The sequence below is a fragment of the Channa argus genome, chromosome 19, assembly GCF_033026475.1.
Source record: "Channa argus isolate prfri chromosome 19, Channa argus male v1.0, whole genome shotgun sequence".
Taxonomy (NCBI): Eukaryota; Metazoa; Chordata; class Actinopteri; order Anabantiformes; family Channidae; genus Channa; species Channa argus.
Window position 1 is genome coordinate 723,327 of NC_090215.1, and position 22,979 is coordinate 746,305.

Sequence of the window (22,979 nt, forward strand, 5' to 3'; positions counted from 1 at the left end):
CGCAGGAAGGTAGAGTTTTTGTCCACCAATCTCACAGTTGCTGGTTCAATCCCCAGCTCCTCCGGTCACATGTCGAAGTGTCCTTGAGCAAGACACTGAACCCCAACTTAGTTGCTCCAGGTGAGTGTTGGCCAGCTGCATAGCAGCTCCCTCATCGGTGTGTGTGTGATTGTGAATGGGTAAATAAGAAGCAGTGTAAAGTGCTTTGAGTGCCAATAGGTAGAAAAGTGCTATATAAGTGCAGAACATTTACCATATGCACATTAGTACAACCAGTCCCAATCGGCACCTAACTTAATTGCACAATGTAGTTTTTATATATATATATATACTCTATTATTATGTGTAACAGCTACTTTCCCTTCGGGGATTAGTAAAGTATCTATCTATCTATCTATCTATCTATCTATCTATCTATCTATCTATCTATCTATCTATCTATCTATCTATCTATCTATCTATCTATCTATATATCTATCTATGTATCTTAAACTGATTCAGAACAGGAGTTTTTCAGTCAACCTAGGTGGCTTTTAATCATCTTTAGCACATCTTACCTGTGGAGTTCCCCAAGGGTCCATCTTTGGTTACACCGTGTTTTCCCTCCACATGGTCCCTCTGGGATCCATTTTTAATTAATATAGCATTTCTTTTCATTGCTTCATTGATGTCCCTCAGATTTATTTACCTCTAAGGCATGACCTCATAAAGAACTCTATAGAGCCTCTGGATGAAACTAATGCCTGGATGTCAATACATTTTCTCAATTTAAATGAAAGAAAACATAATCTGTGGTATTAAGAACTGTAAACCCTGATGTTCTCTTAACACCTATCTTGCCCTGTTAGCACATAAACCCCATGCAAGGAACCTGTCAGTGATATTTGACAGGAGGTTTAATTTCAATAAAAGAATGAACTCAATGGTTGAATCCATTTCCTTTGAGTCCTGGCCAAAGTTAAACATTCTCTTTCTTTTACTCAATTTGAGTTGTTCATGTCTGTATTTGAACCTGAGCTCTGTGCACTTTAATCTGCCAGTCTGCCCTCCCGTTCTAGCATCTCTTTATTGGCTTCCTGGTTGATTTTAAGGTTTTACTATTGGTTTTTAAATCACTTAATGAGTTAGCATCACTTTACTTCTCTGAGACTGTCCACCCCAATATACTATCCAGGGCACTTCAGTCTTCTGAAAAAAAAAAAAAAACTATGAGTAGAATAACAATTAGATGAGAAGAAAATAAATTGGCCCTTTATGCAGATGGTGTAATAGTGTTCTTAACTAAAATTCTAAAGTGACCACCACCTTTAAAAGATCAACAGCTTTTGGCTTATCCCTTCAGGGATCGCCACAGTGTGTTCCACACCTCAGATTTGGCATGTGTTTTTACGCTGGATGCCCTTCCTATAAAAAAAAAACCGAAATGAGTCAATTAGACAAGACATTGTCTAACTGACACATGAATAGGATATGTGGAACACACTGTGGCAACCCCTGAAGGGATAAGCCGAAAGCTGAGAATCTTTTGAAAGTTGGTGGCCACTTACATCATAGGGTGGACGTATGCAGTAAGCGTATTGCGTCACTTCCTGTTTCTTCACACTCTTGGGTTTCTATCAAAGGACTGTTAACTGATCCAGTGCAGCTTTTATTTTATTTAAATAAGTAATTTTTCAACAGCTAGCTGGGTGATGGTTCGTAAGAGATCTAATGCTAAACAGACACCTGAGGTTCATCACCACTTGGTTTACGTTTCTAATCAATTTTCGCCGCTCACCGACACACCCGCTGAGAAACCAACTCTGGTAATTGGCAGCTCTACAGTCAGAACGGTGAAGTTAGAGACTTCAGCGGCCGTAGTCAATGCCTTCCTGGGGCCAGAGCAGGCAACGTTAACGACGCCCGATTATGCAAAAAAAATCAAAGGTCACTAAATTGAATCAGTGTGTAACTTTGCTAAAACAATGTCAGACCCTGACAAAACTGACCAGTGACGCCATGTACAGCCGCATGTCATCATTCAACCTCTGGCAGTTTAGGTGGTGTCCAGCAAACGATGTGGGCTACATAGACAATTGGAAACGGTTTGGCGGAAAACCTAGGCTGATTATAAGAAATGGCATCCATCCTACTTTAGATGGTGCAGCTTTCCTATCAAGAAATATGGCTGGTTTTATTAGACAACCAAAAGTATGACAATCCAGAGCTGAGCTTAGGATGCAGAGATCCAGTCCTACATGCCTCTCTGCAGTATCCTTATAACCGTCACCACTCCACAACTCCCACATACCTATAGAGACTGTGTCTGTTCACCGACCAACTAAATTACATAAACCAAAAACAACCACAAAAGGAGTCATGATAACCTAATAAAAGTTAACAGAACAAAACCCCAAAACTATTAAATGTGGATTATTAAATATTAGATCTCTCTTCTAAATCTCATCTTTCATAGTAAGTGACTTAAAATGACGATCATCAATTCGATTTATTTTGTCTATTTACTGTACATCTTTATGCCAAAGTTCTCATCTTCAAAGAACGTTAACCCTAAGAACAGCTATGGAAGATTTACCACATGCTTTACTGCAGCTAAAGGTTAAGTGCTGGGCCCATTGGCTAAAGCATTTTCCGACACTTTGAAATAATATTTCACTATAGAAAAGTATTTGTGTTCTATGTAAGTCTATAATTTCTCACACTTAGAAGGAAATGAGGCCAAGGCTCATTCCTAAAGTTCCTCATCAGGTCATCTTTTCAGTTCATCTGGGGCATTTTTTTCTGACTTTCACACACACACACACACACACACACACATGCGCGAGCATGCACACACACAGCCTACTCTGCTTTTCATGATCCAGAGAATGAAAGGCATTAGCCCTCCTCTTGACTCTACCCACGCATTAGGGATCTTCTTCTTTTCAAATACACACACTCACCAGATGTTGCCCATAGCTTTAGGGAAGAGCCCCTAGGTATGAGAGTGTGTGTGTGTTTTTTTTAAGCGTCCCACAATTGGCCTTTCTTACGAATCTGCCGATATTTATGGCCACACTTTTTCCACAACAGCATCGACTTCCTCTTTTGAAATCCCAGTGGGGCCAGAGATCAGAGGGAGAAGCAGTTTCTTCAACCCAAAACAGGTGACTCAGACTCAGGCTCACCAGGCTGAAAAGAATGTAAAAAAATATATATTTTTATCTACTGGTAGTTCACATGAATGCCACCTGCTTCTCATAACAGCACACTTGCAGAAACTGGTCTGGGCTGCAGGGGTCAAGAGGAGCAGAATCTGCTGCTGATTGCTGCAATCATGAAAGGTTTTCATTATGAAGTATTATGGATGCAAAAGGGGGATATTAAAGAGATTTCTCAGTGTGAGTAACGCTCAGACCAAGTGGGGACAATGAAAGCTTTACTGTTCTTCCTGGATTTAAAGTGTTAAGGTGGAAGCTGATACGGCAGAGTAACCAGTAGATTACATGCTGTATCATGATGGAATAAATTCTATTTTGTGTTGATAGCTTTAGATTACTTCTATAGATGTTTTAGATATGTTCATCATGTCAGTTTTATTGAGATTACATTATTGTACATAAGAAAAATCACTCTTGTGCAAATCATAATAATGTAGCCACAGAATGAACATTTTGCTAAGACCAGGAATTCACCTCTGGTAGTTGGTAGCTCTTTAGGAGTAAACAAACAGGCAATACAATGACAATGAAAAATGGACGTTTAGTGTGGGAACGTGGTGACTGAGTATCAGTATGTCCATTGTGTAGAGTACAACAAGATAGCAGCAATGTAGCAGCAAGTATGAGATCAGCTGTTAATGAGTGTCATGGCATGAGCAAACTGTTGTACTGTCTGGTGGTTTTGGCAAACAGAGCTCTGTGTACCTACAACAGGGGACAAGCTAGAAGAGGTTGTTTCCTGGGTGAGAGGGGTCAGTGGTTATTTTCTTCGCCTGTTTCCTGGACCTCATTATGTACAAGTCCAGAAGAGTAGGCAGTAGAGCACCAATGATTCTTTCTGCAGTTCTTGCTTTCCAACTGCAATCTTTTCTTGTCCTGTTTGGTGGCTGCTCCAAACCACACTGTCACAGAGGAGCACAAAACAGACTCAGTGACAGCAGTGTAGAACTGGATTAGCAGTGACATTTCCTCAGCTGCTGCGGGAGGTACATCCTCTGCTGAGCCTTTCTGAGAATATAGTTGATGTTATTATTCAACCTTAATCCTTGGGAGATGGTGGACCCTGGGAATTTGAAAGTTTCCACTGTTGACACAGGATTGGAGGATATAAGTTTAGTTACGGGCTGCTCCTGAAATCCACAGCTATTTCCAAAGCTTTGAGTATGTTTAGCTGTAGGTTGTTTTGCCTCCACAACAGCACCAGCTGATCAACGTCCATCAGTTTTCAGCCTCACCATCATCTCAGATGAGGTCTATAACCATTGTTTCATCTGTAAACTGTGAGAGCTTCACAGTTGAGGCACTGGAGGTGCATTTGCTTGAGAAGAACAGAGAGAAGGACACATCGAGTACTGGTTTGCCATTTCCAGGATGTAACTTTCCTCATCCTTACTTGCTGTGTCCTGTTGGTCAGGAAGTTAATGATCTGACAAATGGAGAGGGATACAGACAGCCGGCAGAGTAAAGGATAGGATTTTATAAAATAAAATAAGAAAAAGAAAAATAGTATTATTTATTGATGGATCAAACTTCTAAATCTTTGAGTACTAGTACAGGCTGCAGGTGCGTACTGCATAGTTCCTGTAGAGGAGTACAGGATACAGGGAAATGTTACTTTTGTTGCAGAAAAACAGATAAGTGACAAGTAGTAAAAATTCAGGTTATCAAAGTGCCAAATAAACGTCCACAATCCAAGGTCCAACACAGAATCCCAAGATCCAAGGCTTTCCTGTTCCAAGATCCAATTTACACAATCCAGAAATAAAAGGCAACGGGGAACTTACGACACAGAGTACATGGGGGAAGGAACCCGAAAAGAGATTGAAGGGATGGTTTACAGACAGGCAGACAATTTGAGGAGTCAGCAGGTAGACTGATCAGACAGCCTGCTGCCTGTCTGATCAGTCTACCTATCAGCCACTTAGCAGGCAGGCCAATTTAGCAGATTAGCAGACCGGTAATAGGTAAAACTGGTTTAGCAGCAGGCTTCAGATCTCAGGTAGGTGATAGCAGACAAACAAAAGAGATTACCGTGATCCAAATGACATATAGAGACTATCTAGAAAGATCACTGAAGTCATGCAGGGACATGATCTGGCACAGGACTGTGGCAAGAGCTGGGTTTAAATCGTCATGTGAACCGGTGGAACCAATTAGGAGTGGAGATGAATGTCAAGTAGCTGAACAAACTAGGCAGGACATGGAAACAGGAATACAAAATAAAAGTCAGAGACAGGAAGTGAAACCAAAGGGCCGGATCATGACAATATTATTATGTATAGCCTCAGTTCTTATGATGGCAATTTGCATATGCTCCGTAATGTTATGAAGAGTGAAAATTATGATATGTGTAATTCTCAAAACGTTTCAACACGGCTGTAACAAAATGCGTTGCAGCCCTCGATAAACAACAGGAGGGTTTGTTATGGTTAGGAGCTGCATTTCTGCCAGTTGGTGATGTTGGTGATATTGTTCGAAATGATGGAGCTATGAATGCTGACATGTACGGGGTTTAATTAATCATGCCAATTCTTCTGGAACAGCTTTATATAAAGCTGCTCGAACAGCTTTATTGTACTTAGAATGACATTGATCACAAGCACACTGCTTGTAGAGGTGATCTTACTCGAAACTGACGAATCTGACGCTCCAGCAAAAACTTCACTCCAGAGATCGTTGTATGATGAACATTGAACATTTACTGTACTTGCTTTTCAACTTAGCCGATGACGGGTCAATTGTACATACAAGTTCAAGTACAGTAATCTCATTAGCACGTACGCAAACAGCTTCATCAAACAAGTTTCTTAAGGTATGGCTGAACTCACTGAACTCACAGAACTCAGTAAGAAACCGTGTGCCTCCACACCTACACACTGAACCTTTTTCTTCTAACATGTTGCTGTCCACACAACTTTGTATTCAGTTCCTTTACTCCAGCTACCATGTCACATCAGGACCCTTTAGTAGCTGAGCTGAACTCTTGCCACAAACCTTTGCATTGCATTGAACATTGCATTGTTCTCTTGACAAATGCACAACAATTTTAAAGTGTAAACTACAAAGGCAACCATCAAAGGCAAACTATGAAGGCTATATGATGTCACTGATGACATCAACTGGCAACTGTGGCGCAGGGAGGTAGAGCGGTTGTCCACCAATCTCGCAGTTGTTGGTTCAATCCCCGGCTCCTCTGGTCACATGTCGAAGTGTCCTTGAGCAAAATGCTGAACCCCAACTTAGTTGTGGAGCGTTGGCCAGCTGCATAGCAGCTCCCCCATCGGTGTATGAGTGTGTGTGAATGGGTGAATAAGAAGCAGTGTAATGTAATGCAGTGTAAAGTGCTTTGAGGGCCAATAGGTAGAAAAGCTCTATATAAGTGCAGACCATTTACCATCATCAGTACACAGAAACTTGACACAGTACAGTACAGTTCACAATACATAAAACTAAAACTGAGGAAACCCTTGGTTGGCTCATACATTGCTGATGCAGTGAAAGTATATTTGCAAAACAAATGCTGATAAAACACATTCTTCTCAGTGCTTGTATTGCAACCAGAGATGTTGGCAGAGAGTTTGACTAAGCTCACAGCTGGTAAAAATTGTATTCTAGTATTGCTATTATGAGACTATAAAACTTTAAAAATGTTTCATGCAAGAAACTTTTCCTAAATAATATGCTTATAATAATGTAATATAATAATAGTATATTTTATGTGGTCAGCTTATCCGAATAATGTATTTTTGTCATTGTGAGAACTGTTGCCAGACAAAAGAGGTATCATGTCAGCAGCCTGCCGCCCAGCTTCTAAGAGGATCTGACTGGTTGATGTCATCCCAGGGGAGAATAGAATCACTCAGTAAGCTGTTTAGTAGTTTTACTGCTGGCTGTGTTGGCCATAGCATTTTTATATGTGTTATCATTTTGTATGACAAAAGCATTAAGTTGGAATATTTCCTGCCCGTTTGTCTGGCCTCTGGCCTCCAGAGTTGTCTGGCAGTATGGGATGACCTGGACACGGAAAAACATAATAGACAGTTTAATAAATTACACACATACCACACTGCACATAGGACAATAACCTACGCTGTAGTTATTTATAGTAAACCAAATTTCTTTGCATCTAAATTTCACAACTTAGCTGTCAGTTCGACACAGCTTTAATCAGTTTACTAGAGAAAAAGTATTGTCTGAGTTAGCTGATTATTTGCAGCCTGCTCGCTAAGCTAACAAGTTGACTTCTGGTGACTCCAGCAAAGCTGGACACATTGAGCTGCTCTGCTAGTTTGCTAAGTTAGCTCATGTCAAATGTGAAAGTAAACCATAGAAACAATGTGAAGTGGAAGTTCCATTATTCCGCCTCTACACCACAATAAGAGCTACACTAGCAGCATTTGGGTAACAGTATTTAGTTCATTATATTTAATTGGTAATATCTCCACTGCTCCACTCACCACTAAACTTGCTTTTTACTCCCGTTCTTCTTTTTTTCGCTCCCAGAATGATAACTCTTCCTTATTTTGTCAGCTGGTTTTTATAGTTTTATTAGACCTGCTTGTTTACATTTAATCATAAGGAGTGAAAGTTGCAAACTTAAACCTAAACTGGCATTGTGCACCAAGCAGTTGCCTGCCTTGCCTGCTGGCACTGAGTGCGTACGTTAATATGTGCAAATATTTCCTGTATTTTCTGGTTATATCTTGATAAAGAGACCTGGAAATAAATATGGATGTCAGAGCAAAGCTGCTAAAACATGAGTATTTACAGGTTGACAGGATTGTATAAAAACTTAGATGGAAAAATAAGATACATTTTCTTTTTTAAATACAGTACTCTGATAACTGAAAAACAGAAGAATTATTGTCAATACTTAAATCACTAATATGCATTATGGTAAAAGGAAGATTTTCATAATTTTTCCTTTTTTATATATTCTTGTCAATGTCAAAGCACTAAAACTAAAAGCGACACTGAAACCTTTTCAAATTTTTTTACTGTAAAATGTTTAATATTGTATGTACAGAGAAAAGCAGACATTGTTCATGATGATACACTATCATAAAAAGGAAAATTGCACTGTGCACTTGCACTTACATGTTAGTCATTTTTTTTACCACCAAAGTACCATATTGTGGATAATACAACACAATGAAGAATGGTCATAAAAATACAGTGAAACAATAACAATATATTTCTCATATCTCCTAGGATAAAAAAAAATCCCCAGAAACAATAGCTTTAAGGGAAGAATCCATGTGTCACCCAGGCAATGCTCAAACATTAATTACACAACACAAATAATAAATGTGCATTATGGGATACTATCAAATGAGAAAAACAAATCATGAAATATCACCACCACTTCAGCCCCTCCCTAGTTGCTGATGAGACATATAAAACATGGAAAAATCTGTTAAAACAGCTGCTGTGTTAGAGTGGACCCTCTCAAAGACACAAAGCCACTTTCATCCATACAAAGCATCCACCCAGTAATTCTGCTACAAGAAAAAAGGGAAATTGACAGACAGATAAATAAGATAAATGAAGAGGAGAAGAAGACAAAGTAGAAACAATGAAACACCGCCTTGTTGGTAACCTCGTGTTTATACTGCAGACTCAGAGGAATAGTTGTGATTACTCCAATTGACTGAATCATCTGCAAGGTCAGGCTTCCCATCTCTTTCCCTCCTACTCCTCTGCTCCTCTCCCACTCTGAAGCCAAGTTGTTCACATGGCTGCCAAAACACATTCATAAACATATTTGACAATCCAGTTACTGGAAGCATTCGCAGACACTTAAACACATTCACCTACACACACAAACACACACACACAAAAAAAACATAAGTAGCTTAACAAACAAACTAGAACTGTACTTTAGGTATTTTTTTTGCTATAGACAAAGGCACACTTGTTTTTAAGTACTGTTGGGGACCCTCGGCAGGTCACCAAACTATTACATATAAATCATAAAAATCATATTTCCTATATTCTATATATCATATTCCTATATTCTAACAACTGCATGTCTGACCCAGGGGTTTAAATGCAGAAACTAATTTGGCTGTGTATAAATAAAGCAGATATTTTTTGTTTTTATTTTAATTTTTTCCTGTAAGTTCTTTAACTGCTTCTTTGAAAGAATTGACAATAATGCATGTATAATGTACTGCATGTGTTTAATCAAATAGAAATGCATCAAAATGTGTTAAAATGTTTTATTGCATAGTTTTCTGTACAATAAAAAAAACGTGCCCTTATGTGTTCTTATTGTATATAACTGGTTTGACCAGGTTTTATTTCTATAGTGGGAGTAGTAAAAAACAAGAGACAAGGCTTTTGTCCAGCTAGATGTTCTTTCACATGTATTTTGTATGTGTATCTCACGTGTAGCATAGCCTCTGGTTACTTAACAAAAATGATTTGTACTTGCAAAAGGTATAATTGCTGCCTGCGAACGAGCAAATAGGTAAAATTGTGACAATAATCTGATCAGTAAGTCACAGTAAACTCTTAACCTGCTCCTCCTGCAAACTACAGAACAAACAAAAACCTACCAGAACCTAATCAAAAAATCATCACTATCGCCCTACAATAAAAAATGTCTTCACATTACATTGTATACATTAGAAACATTACATCGTCTTCACATTACTGACAACTAAAGCTCAAGCTTTTGTTCTTCCAAGAACACATACACGGACCCACACATACAGGGCCACACCTATACACTCACGCACATTTTGAAATCTGCTCGGATCATTATTGATTGAATGAAGAAAAAGTGGTTTTCTATCAATAGGCATAATCACGACAAAACAAAATCAACTCCATTGTATCCGGTCTATAGACAGGCAGTCCCACACTGAGGCTGCCCACTGCAGAGCTGATGTGATTTCCTGTGTAAGCATCATGATGAAATATTCAGCATGAAACAGCTTGGACACCTAGGGGCCGATAGGCTTCGGTTACACCCAAATCATTCTGGCTGGGGCCAGAGCCATGGCTGTTAAGGTCACTATTTTTTCCTCCTCACCATGCATGACAACAAACACTCAAACAATGTCATACATCCATTTTTAATGAGGAACATTAATTAATAAGTCAGCCCTGACCCCATTTAGAGTGCTGGATTCCCTGGGTAGGTGGATCAGAGTAGGAGTAAAGAAGATCTAAAGCTGCATTCCTCCACTGAGAGTGCTGTTTGAGGAGAGGAGAAATGTGAATAGAAAAAGCAGAGGGGAAGAGAGAATTTAAGATGATCATACAAATTATGAGACAAGATTGAATAGAGGGCACAGACTTTAAGTTGTGTTGTACTTGAAACCGAAAGGGACATTAAACTGGACTGACTTCACAGTTCAAACTGCTTAACCTCCACACCTGCCAACTTCAGCCACTCAGCAATCACGCACACATGTACATGCACAGCAGTGCTTCATAAACTCATGAACAGGAACAATAAGCTTCATCCACCCAAGTGTGATATTGACTGAGATCCCTACTACGCAAACATAACTGGGCTGTGTCTTTTGCTTGGGGTTAGGATGTTTATGTCAGACTGCTCTCAGGCTTGATGTGGTGACATCTACCCTACTGAATGTGTCAGATGAGGGAGTCAGAGCTGCAGATGATGACTCAAAAACATGTCTTATGATCTGCAGGGGAACAGTCATAGAGCTAAAAGGCACTTACAAAGAGGAACTTGATCCTGGATAATAAAATATATAAAACTAATTCTTTTAAAGTAAATTTCAGGTCCATATCATATTGTTCTTAATATTAACATATTCTATTGACATTGTGAATCAGCATTTTATAAAAAAACAAAAACAAAATACAAATACATAGATTTATGGCCCTCATTGTATCTTCCCTGTTAATGCTTTCTAGAGATGGTCCAGATCTCCCAGCAATCCCATTGTCCACATCCTTTTCAGTATCTCAGGAGTAAAATGGCCTCCCTTTCTCCAAACTCTGAAGCCTGCTGAGCTTTGCGAGCTGAGAAGGAGACGGGGGTATGTCCTGTCTGTAGGGACCCTTGGATTGAGGTGGGGCCTGCACTGGGACAGACCTTAAGGACTGAGTATTGTCTCTTATGTGCTTGTAGGTGCTGGTGCTAGGGGTTTCTTGTGGGGGTGGAGCTCTGGCCTTGTTGGCCTCCTGTTCTCTGCGTCTTTGCTCCTGCCTCAGCAACTCCTGAGTCTCTAAGACCACACGGGCATTGAAATTAGAGGTTCCCAGGTAGCCGTTATGTGATCCCTGGGCACCAGAGTAGCGAGCTTTCTCCTTGGATGTGTGGAGGCCCTCTGTTGGCATGTACATCTTGTCCCATGAGTCCAGGGACACTTTGCTTGGGTTCTTGGGAGGTTGTCTAAACACAAAGGAGAGGTCAGTTTGAGCTGTTGAATAAAGTTCTGAATGTAAAGGAAAGAGAGGGGGAGTAGCAGTTAACTCTTTTTTTCTGCAGTAACCTCTAAGTAACCACTATTCAAAAGAAAATGCACTTTGGCAGAGAATATATACCATTTAACATATTGTGAGATTTAAAGGGGATGCGACAGTGCTGCTGAGGTAAAATACTGAAAGCAACACGAGTGGATCAAATATACTTCATGACCACAGTACATCCGGTGACATAAAGCTTAAAACATGAAGAAATAAATAGAAGAAGGCTGAAAAGGCCACATGACTCTTCGTTCCCAATTGTAAACAAACACAAACGCTTTTATCCGTTTAACTCCTCTTTGGAGATGAAGACAGTTGCACTTTCAGCACAGACGAAGTAATGGCAGGTTGCACAGCATTACACACCTTTTAATAATAATAATAGTTTGGCAGACTCTACGCTGAAAGGATGGCCCAAGATGCACACATCTCTCTCTAACTCTCTCTCACACACAAACAGACACTAAAACCTAATCCAACTTAATCACATTCCTATTCAAATCTGGTGAAGCTTGTTGCAATGAAAATAACTAGTTATAATCACCAAGACAGACGTACATATAAAGACATCAATATCGTACTAAGACCTGCTTCAAAAAACCTGAGCAATTCATTTGCTTGTATGCTGATATGTTGACAGTCCAGTGCTGTGTACACCATGATAAAGGTTCTTTGAATAGATGAGACCAAGCCAAAGAATTGTATGCTATGACTGGTGCAGCACCTGAGCAACAGTTCTTAAATCTCCAGCTTCTCAGCCACATTAAATTAAATTATAGACTGTTGTCTTTATTTGATGTTTTTGTCAAAGACCCAGATAAAATATTATAAAACTGTCCTAAAATAAAACGTTTTCACAATAGGAGTCTTGCATTGAATTAGCCATTGGCAGCTAAAGGGACATGCTGTTGGCGTGTACCATGTGGTAGTACTCACATAAACTGTGGTAGTACTCACATAAACCCCTTTTTTAATAAATATTGACTTTTTTTTTTCATCACTGCAATCCTCAGAAGTTAAACTTTGTTTTCTTTCTATGTTAAATTTCTATTAGCAATTCTAATGAGAATACCACAACTACAACACTAATAAGGCTCTTGAGGTCCAAAACTCTAAGAGGAGGGAAGAGCTCAAGCATGTGGGCCTGCAATGTGAGAACTTTGAGAGCTTAGGACTATATTTAATCATATGTAGACAAATGCGTATGCATTTGTATGCAACCTACTGTTCAAATCAAAACACACATACATCATGTTGCTTTGTTCCTTGTACATGTGTATATATGCATGTAGAGCATGTGTTAAGTATGAGGATAATTGGTGAAGGGACAGCTGCAGGGACAGACTGTAGAGAGAGCCCCACCACATGCTCCATATCTGGGTTTCAGTATCTGGGCGGGTCGCCATGCATTTACACTCCAACTTGGCTTCCAAAGCAGCCAGCAATGCTCATGAGGAAACTACTTGTTCACAAACCTGAGGCACCTGTTGCCGAAGGGAGAGATCTGTATTTCTAGAATGACCTTTTAGTTTTTAGAGCAGATAAGAAGATGTAGGAATGTAGTGATAATAAGAGAGCGGAGATGGTTGTGTATCACTGGAATGTGATTGATGTGTGAGATGTCATCGTATCACCTGTACTTGTATAAATCCCAAAGTAGGTTTGTTACATTTACAGAGGGAGGGGATGGAAAAAATGGGGTAAATTTAGAATGACAGAACATAAGCCGCACCAAAGGAGGAAACGTTGGCTGGTACTGGCCTCTGTGGTTTTCTTTGGAACAGCTGAAAAGATTCAAAATTTCGAAAGCACACACACCCACACTCACTCACATACAAAATGATTAAGACAATGTAACAACCACTACTATTTTGTGCAAAATGCCTAAAAACGTGGAATGTTTTCTCTATTGAGGTTAACAATGTTTTGGCAAAGGAATGGAAGCACAGCATGGGTAGACGGCAGAGCTACTGGCAGTTTACTCAAGCCACAGTTAAGAACCTCATCTTGACCACACTCGTGTGTTGGTGTGCATTTGTGTGTGTTCGTCAGGCTAATCAGTAGTTTCACTTGTTGCTCTCCCAGCCCTTCTTGTCTTTCACTGCCTTTCACTGCTAATCCTGCTCCCACAAAAAGCCTTCATTAGTGCTCTTCCAATCCTCACATCCCAGACAGAGAGCTAAGCCAGTCCATCATCAGATAATCGCCTAGCACAGGTTTTTCTGAAAGTTCTATTTGGGATGGAGTGTTTTGGGGGGAGGTGTCCCCCTTTGGCTGCATGGCAGTCTGCTCAGGCTTCCCTCCCTGATTTGGACAAGGACAGGATGAAGAGGTTCCAAAAGAGAGTTGGTTAGAGGTAACTGTGGTCATTAATCTGGGGATGGAAGACTTCAGCTTTTTAATGAGGAGCCGTGTCAAGACAAAAAGTTTTAACCAGGGTCAAACGTCAAGTCTGAGCTCATGCGACTCTGCTTAAAGACCCTGTGAGATTATAAGAGGAATGCATTTCAAAGGCTCGGCTTTTTGGTCGACCAGACAAACATTCCTAAGAAGAGCAACTCACTAAGAGAGGGTGGGAAGCTGGAGGCAACTGTCACATCACATGCAGTGCCGGCAGATAACACCTACGAAGTAAATGCATATATTGGGCTGGCTTATACAGAGCACATTGATTATACGTCCATGTGGACCACAAATCCATAGCCACAGACAGAAACATCTTTTAATTGACCTGACTGTGTCTGTTCAGAGACAGCAGCGCAAAGGAGGATGGCTATGATGAAATGATTACTGTTTGTGCAGGGAGGAAAATCACAGGAGAGCAGAGTTACTCTGGCCAAGAAAATTAAAAGACCACACACACACACACACACACACACACACACACACACACACACACACACACACACACACACACACACACACACAGCATTGGGTATAGTCTGTAAACACATGTTCTCCACTTTCGTTACAGTGGGCAAAGCAACAACACGTCAATAAACCAAGTGTCAGGTTCAGAATTTTAGTTCAGATTGTACATTTGTGTCTGTGCTGTAGAGATTGTACAACACAGAAACACCTGATTGTGGAATTATTTTTAGATTTGTAGAAATAATGTTTATTTTATCAGATTTTGAGTTAGTTAGTATTGAATCTACACTGCCTAGATTTATAAATGACTGACTAAAGAACATTTAGAAAGCTTTAAAGGATTGTAAAGAGATTTTTACATACATTCCAAATTTACTATTACTGATATTTCAACCCTTTTTACCAAATACCAAGTACCTATACAACTAAAGTGCAAATACAATTACGCTTCCTGTGAAAGGTAATTACAACCACATTATGTTTTCTATGAACATAAAAAAGGAAAATGTTGAAATGTAACGTAACTGAGACAGAGTGTCAATGGCAGAAAATTCAATGGCTAACATTAAATTCCTCTCCCTCCAAGGCTGTGAGATATAAAATAGGGTAAGTATTATTGGCATGTATTTGACAAATATGCAAAATAATTGAAAGAGGAAGATGTAGAAGAGACAGCTGCAGTTGAAGCTCTGAACTCGAGCCGCATAAGATGAGATTTTAAAGTGAAAATTCCTGGGAAAAAAACATGATATTGGAAAGTTATCTGTTATAAAGGAAGTAATAAGAGGGGTTTTGATGCTTGTGAAAAAGTTCCTGCCTTCTCAGGGTCAACATTGACTTAATAAATTCATTTAAATGAAATTATTTCATTCAAAGAGTTTTGCAAAGAATCATTGAGATGAGTTGAAAGTGCCTTTGTGGTAACTGACTTTGTGGGCAAAGAGAAAAAAGGGTAAAGGCATACACATGGGCAAAAGAAATCAATGGAAACGGAAAAAGTCAAATGAAGAAGTTGAGAAAGGGCACGAAGAACGTGATAAGTCGCAAAGAGGGGAGAGAGAGAGGGAGGCACAATGCAGTCAGATAGAGTAAAGAAGGCAGTGGAGGAAGGACGTCTCACCGTGGCAAGGAGCTATAGTTTCTTTGTGACTGTTGGAATCCATCTCTGTCTTCTTGCTGCTGTTTCTGGACTTGAGTCTCAACTGTTACAGAATGACGTCCACTCTGTGTGTCCATCCCGGGGTTTACCTGCAACAGGCACCAAATGAAAAACAACATACACACAGTTAAAAGAGTGTCACAACAGTAATAGACATTTCCATTTTGCTTCTCCCCCCAAATCAATGGCTGTTTGTTTGTACACGCACACAGATATGATGGAATATATTTCCCTCAACACAGCAGTTGGTTTGACAGTGTTATGTCTCCTGCGTGTTGTGCTGCCATCAGGGAGCAGCTAGTTAGTAGGTGTGATTCCATGACAGTGGCACTGAGAAATGCACCTGTGCCAGTGGAGTCAAAGTCCCCAGGTAATAGTAAAAGGCAAGAATCCCCAAGCTCTGATCTAACAAATGAAACAAGGACCCACCTATACACTAGCTGAGACCTACAAAACCTGTTTCCACCCACTGCCACAGATTGTTCCTCTTTGACAGTCTATAGTGGGCACACACCAGACATTTGAGGTAAGGGGAACAACTGGTCCATAATGACAAAGTTGTGGCAGTAGACAAATTTGAAAGTCCCACCATAGAAGCTCTCGTGAGTTCTTGTGTCAAAACAAACATGGAGGCCAAATGGCTATTTGCTCTTTTTAATAAATAGTGCAGTTTGTGCTGAATGGATAAAGATAAAAGATAAAGAAACGTACAGATTTCAGGTGGGATCCTGGATAGAGATGAGAGGACAATGCAAAACCTAAAGCCCACAGAAGGAAATGAGTGAACTTAGTATGAATTAAGTTTGTACACCAAGCTAACTTCAGGTAAGCAGACAGTTTTTAGCAGTCAGGAATATCAAGCATAATACCCTTGTGAGAACAACTGGACCAGACTAAAAATCTAAATTTCGAGGCGATTTTCTCTGACTTTAACAGCCCTGGATCAACTAAGACAAATCACATTCATAACCACTACAGTTGTGTGTGGATATTAAGGCTCGAACACTACCATTCTCTAAAAATCATACTGGGTTTACAAACACTCAGACTTTGATTGAAAATGCTACTGTCATTACTGTAGATAATATATATATACATATTTCCATCCGTTCATGCTGTGTATTTCTAATTGAAGTAAATACTGCTAAGACATAAACTATTGGGGAGTTTTACCAGGCACTGTTTCATTGCACATATTTGTGTGAGTTGATTAGTTGACCACTGCCTGTACCAGTGTGTGTTTGTCATCTCCCTCAACGGCAGCACACTGCTAACAAGCTGGCTGATAAAGGAACATGAAGAGCCCATTAAACAGAGGCATCGCAGGCATGGCTTGACCAAGGAGCGTCAGTTTTCATCAGTCTTAAATGATAATGTGATGTTGAGGTGTGTGTTACCATAAGTTACACCAGAGGAGTTTAAAAACTGAACAGAACCTCCAAAGAAGAGAGATTTTCTGGAAATCTGTTTAATTGTGGGGCCAGTGATGGAGAGGGGAAAAGCGAATGATAGAATGGATTAAAGGGCTAAAAGGTGCGTCAGCACACAGACCAGCTGTCAGCAAAAATGTCTTCTTGGAAACATGTGTTTTGATATGCTCTTCACTCAGACAGCTGCAATAACAGTGCAATTACATTTAATTCAGCATCCACAGCAAGCTCTTTCACAAATCCTGCAAGTTCTAAAAACAATAGTGTTCCACATGTGTAAAACAAATAGAACACATATGTTTTAGGTTTTGCAAGCTTCCCCAGTGTACAGAATACACATGATTATCAGATGAACTGTAAGGGAAAAGCGAGAAATTATTTTACCAGGGTGATGAGAAAATGATTAGTCACTAACACTGAAACTTTAAAGTGACCTGAAAGGAAACGGTGAGGAACCCGGAGGTGCTTGACACTTTGGTTTAAAATGAAAAGCTTGAGGTGGATGACACCGTGCCAAGCGAAATGCATGAGAAATAGCCAGGAGAGACAATCAGTCAGTGTAATGGCTTTATCCAGGGAAGGAGAATCAGATTATTCCATGTGAGGCCTGGAATACAAAGCTGTATAAAACATGACATTTGTTGAAATCGAATCAAAGAGACATCCGTTTTTGTTTTTAATCCATGAAAAATGATGTCGAGAGGGCACGCTTTTTCCCTACCTTGTTTCCTTGGTGGTGTCACAGACAAAGCAGGAGAATTCTCCACTTGTTTAAACATATGTAGGAGCAATTACAAACATTAAGTTGAAGGGGGGATGGGGCATAATTATGAAAATTATTTCCGACTACCAAAGCTCTAGGATCAGGACAGCAAGCTGTTAAAGTTGAGCTGGAGACAGACAACTAAAGTGTAATATTTCTCAGTTCATCTAAAGTAGGTTGCTGCAGCACTGACATATGGCTTTACCACCCACCTTCCTTGTAATGTAATGTTTGTAGGCCACAACGTAGGAAAAAGTTTGAAGAGATCCGCCAGGCTGTACACAAATAGACATGTGGAAAGCATTTAAGTTGCTAATGGGCAGACAGAATGAAAAGCAAGTGAAGGAATGGTAGCAAAAAAAACAACATCCTGACAAAAGCCCAGCTGGATAATGATTATCTCAAAATCCTTGCGTGTCAAAAAACGGGTATTTTCTCTAAGTGAGGAGATGGTGGGGAGTTTCAAAGTAAAGGGGTATTTATTTTTAAAGTAAAGAGTGAAGGTGAAACACAACTAAAAATCACTCCAGAAGGAGGAACAAGTACTACAAACAGTGTAAACCAATAACAAGGAAATCAACAGAGAAAACAACAGACATCCTAACATAGGCTGCAAGGCACAGTGACACAATACAAGAAAAGAGACAAACGCAAGCAACTGAGGAAAAAGACGGGTTTAAAAGGACAAGGGAACAGGTGAAACAAATCAGGACAGACGAGGTGGGTAAAGACACCAAACAGAGTAACAGGAAGCGACACAGGTGGAGCAACAGGAAATAAAATAAAATAAATAAAGGACAGGAAATAAAGCTGTGACAAACTAAACACAAGCACAGGGTTGTGACATTGTGCCAATCTAATTCTGCCAGTTTTTCATAAGCAGGCCCAGTCTATTAGTTAGCAGGGCATGTAGCTTTAGGCAGATCTAAGAGTTCTAAGCAGTGTGATCTGATATTTCCCAATATCTATCCCATGCTAAATGGGAGGTTTCTCCATATCACCAATAACTCCACAAACTGCATGAAATTAGGTTTGATACATGTGTGATGTAATACCGAAAAATATCATTATTCCTCCAGAAGTATAAGCTCTTTGGTTCCCCTCTCCTCCTGTTGTTCTCTGTCATATCTGTTTATTGGAACTAACTGAGTGCAATAAAAATGCTGTAACTTGCAGACATGCATACATCTGTACATACTGTACATAAGCTTCTGAGTGCACTTATGTTTTATTTCTGATTTGGCTGTAGGCAACTAAATTTTATTTGATTTGAAAAATCGCAAACCCAAAACCTGACTAAATACATCAAAGCACCATATTTTAAATAACTACGTTTCATATATATATATATATATATGCAGACACAGAAAACCATGGTAGCATAAGACAGACTGAAAGAATTCATATAAAGAAAGACTTTACAAGCTGCTGTTGGTTTGTTTATTTCTAGGTACCAGCATGATGCTCCAACCTTTCTGTGTGGTCATGCTCATTGGTGCTCCAGCCCAACAGCACGAATTGATTTTATTGCCACAGGCAGACCACAAGAGAAAAAGGCAACTTTGGAAAATACATAGTACTTTATGATGAACATCTGGAAATTCCCTTCTACAGATTGCAGGGAGGGAGGGAGGAGATAACATGCCAGCTCTATTTGTGTGTGTTGGCTTGGGGCTACGTACATGACAGACAGTGCTGAGCATATTCTGGTTATTATTCTATTAAGCAGGAAGACTGACCTTAGCATTGTCATTATTGACATTTACAGTAGACATGCCTGAGCTCCGTCTTCAACACCCTAGAGACGAGCTGGGGTCAAACCCATAGAGAGGGTGCCTCACATCTCATGCTGTTCCCTCTCTACTCTGTACCTGTTCCTCATTATGGTGATGAGTGTCTTGTGCATTTTTAGATTTTTTTTCCACCAAAAGTCAAATGTTTTTAAGAGGTAATATGTAACAGCAGATGTTCAGAATCTGTAGGAAAGGAATGTAGTACTGGGCATAATGTTGGATGAAGCTATAATCGCAATTAGGGAGGTACAGAGAGAGAGAGAGAGAGAGACAGAGCAAAAAAAAGGATGTAGTTGTGCTTTGGAAAAGTTGGTGTGATAGAAAAAGTCAGAAGTTAAATTGTAGCTCTCTCGAAAATGGTAAGACTAGTACCATCGCTGTGAAATACATTCAGCAATGACACAGATTGAAATTACTGTGAAAAAACAGATTTGTGAGAAAAGAACACAGTCACAGTATACTACAGCCTGTACAGGTATAAAACGTACAGCGGAACTGTTTGTTTTCGAAAAATACACATTTATACGCTATAGTTTGGAGTGGACAGTATAACATATCTCCTTGCTTCTACCTAAAAAGACCCTTTCAGATGACATCATGTCAAAGAGGTTCTTAGTTTGGATTAGGTCATCTGGTTGATCATATTAAGGGGGATGTAGTTTGAGTTGATGGACTGAAACACTCCTCCACATGATGTCACCTATAAGAGTTATTCAGATGTTCATTCCCATCCATATGTAGTCTCCAATCTAGAACCAGAACATACGAGCTGAAAATTCATGCAGTTAAACAACAGTTAACAGTTAATTTTCTTTAGTAAACTTTCCCTTTATTTCTGCATTATCCATGATCAGTTCTAAAGGTCTTTTTGTTTTCATTTTTAAGTTTTTTCACCAACATACCTAACTTTCAAATGTGTCACATCAGAGTTTTGTGTCTGTCTTCCCTTTCTCTGCTTTTCAAAATACCATGACCATGTTTCCCAAGTCCATGGTTCTAAAATATCCATTTTGTTTTTGAATGAAAAATGAAAACCCACGATTTCCCTTGAGTTTATCCAATCAGTGTCAACACATAACAGAGGTCTACCTACACTTTTCTACAATTGAAAATCATTGCTCACAGGACTAAAATAACATGAAAGAGGGCTAATAAAATAAGACTTAAATACTCCAGAGCTTGCCCTATATCTTATTACCAGTGGAATAGCAGGGTTATACACAACAACGTCAACCATCACAAGCAATTAAGAGCTCAGAGGCTCACGGAGAAAGACTGAGACTGCTTAGTGCTGAACAAACAGTTAACATCTCATCTTGACAGCAGGAATGGGAAGAAAGAAGGAGACTAGGAAAACAGTTAAGAAGGATGTTGACTTGATTTTCAACCTTTAGTAGGAACAACACTGAACCTTATCCAAACAACTACGGTCTGCCTTAATTTCTGAAAATGCAAGCGGTACAACACTGTGTACACTAACCAAACGTTATTTAGATAGCAGAAGATCCCTGCCACTTCACACAACTGTTATTTAAACAAATAATCCTCCAGAAAATTGCTTGCAAAATATTTTAACTGTATCACACATATAATGGCCCTTTATACAGAGGAGCTACACTTGTGCACTTGTACACTCTGTGACTCTGTTTAGTTACGGCACCACCAAAACCCTTGTTTCTATGTGGTAAGGGACCTGCAACTGCCATTGGGGTCTTTGTGATTGGGTGAATGAGAGGCAACATTGTAAAGCGCTTTGGATAAAAGTGGCCACATTTGCCATTTGGAGTTGAAGCTGATGCAATGTCAAAGTGTAACTGCCTGTTGGGATCATTAATGATCATAAAGTATGTGAAATCATGTGTTTCATTTTTAAACTTCAAGCGCAGTTGAACATTTTATGCACAACAAGCAGGAATTAATTAACAAAAAAACTAACTTGATCATAATTTTCCAGTAAAATCCTAATGTTACAGAACAATAAAGTGAAACATTTTTTTAATATCACTCTCTCTCGTTACTTTGCATCAAAGTTATAATTGGCCATCAAAATTTTACCTTGTTCATATCTTATTTTTTTTAATTTGTATCATGACATTCTAGCAAAAGTAAACTTACTAGGAATATTTTGCTACTATGTAGTTGTGGTATGTTTTTATTCAGCTAGTGATCAATGACAAAATACTGATGATATATCTATTTCTGGTAATACTGAATTTTTTTAATATTCTGTGCTATTAGCGACCTGCAGAATGCTCACCCCGACGGATTGTTTATTATTGCCGGAGATTTCAACCATGCGAATCTCAGGACTGTGCTCCCTAAACTCCATCAGCATGTGGACAACTAGAGGAGCGAACACGCTGGATCTTGTTTTCACAAACATCCCCGGCGCATATCGTGTAGAGCCCCGCCCCCATCTCGGCTACTCAGATCAGGCGAGGAAGACCACCCCTCCTCCCAGTGACCAGGTGCTCTGTCTAACCACAGCTGACGTGAGGAAAACTTGCAGAGTTAACCCACGGAAGTCTGCTGGACCAGACATCATTCCTGGCAGAGTGTTCAGAGAATGTGCATGTTGAAGATGTATTTACAGACATCTTCAACATCTCCCTGAGCAGCAACGTTGTTCCTACGTGCCTCAAGACAATGACCATTGTTCCAGTGCCTAAGAAGTCTACTGTCTCCTGTCTCAATAACTATCGTCCTGTCACGCTCACATCCATCGTGATGAAGTGCTTGGAGAGGCTCGTCATGAGGCATATTAAGACCCAACTCCCCCCCTCCCTGGACCCCATGCAGTTTGCATATTGTCCAAACCGTTCCACAGACGATACCATCTCCACAACCCTCCATTTGGTTCTCACCCACCTGGACAACAAGGGCTCATACGTACGAATGCTGTTCATTGACTTCAGCTCAGCATTCAACACAATCATCCCTCAGCACCTGATTGAGAAGTTGAGCATACTGGGCCTGAACACTTCCCTCTGCAACTGTATTGTGGACTTCGTGACTGGGAGACCTCAGTCAGTCTGGATCGGGAACAGCATCTCCAGCACCACCACACTGAGCACTGGGGCCCCTCAGGGCTGTGTTCTCAGCCCTGTGAACTCTGCTGACTCACGACTGTGTAGCAATGCACAGCTCAAACCACATAGCATGAGAAAAAGCATTCGGGCTGCGACATCCAGACATTGCAACCATTTTTTCCTGCAAGCCATCAGGCTCCTCAATACACAGAACTGAAATGGAACTCACACACAAACACACACACACAAATACACACATACACACACACTCATACACTCGTAC

General features: G+C 39.9%; 1 protein-coding gene across 7 annotated transcripts in view; it reads right to left on the reverse strand.

Annotated features, from left to right (window-relative positions):
* Positions 1 to 8,196: 8,196 nt before the first annotated feature.
* The window catches only part of LOC137104607 (partitioning defective 3 homolog), a 343,094-nt gene continuing 328,311 nt past the window's right edge, over positions 8,197 to 22,979 (reverse strand). For 5 of the 7 annotated variants that reach the window (XM_067486037.1, XM_067486038.1, XM_067486042.1 and 2 more), the window contains 2 exons: positions 15,643 to 15,770; positions 8,197 to 11,577 (listed from right to left, as the gene is read on the reverse strand). In XM_067486037.1, coding sequence (XP_067342138.1) covers positions 11,148 to 11,577; positions 15,643 to 15,770 — 558 coding nt within the window. In that variant the 3' untranslated portion in view covers positions 8,197 to 11,147. The remainder of the gene's footprint in view (positions 11,578 to 15,642; positions 15,771 to 22,979) is intronic. The other 2 variants (XM_067486040.1, XM_067486039.1) reach the window with 1 other exon arrangement.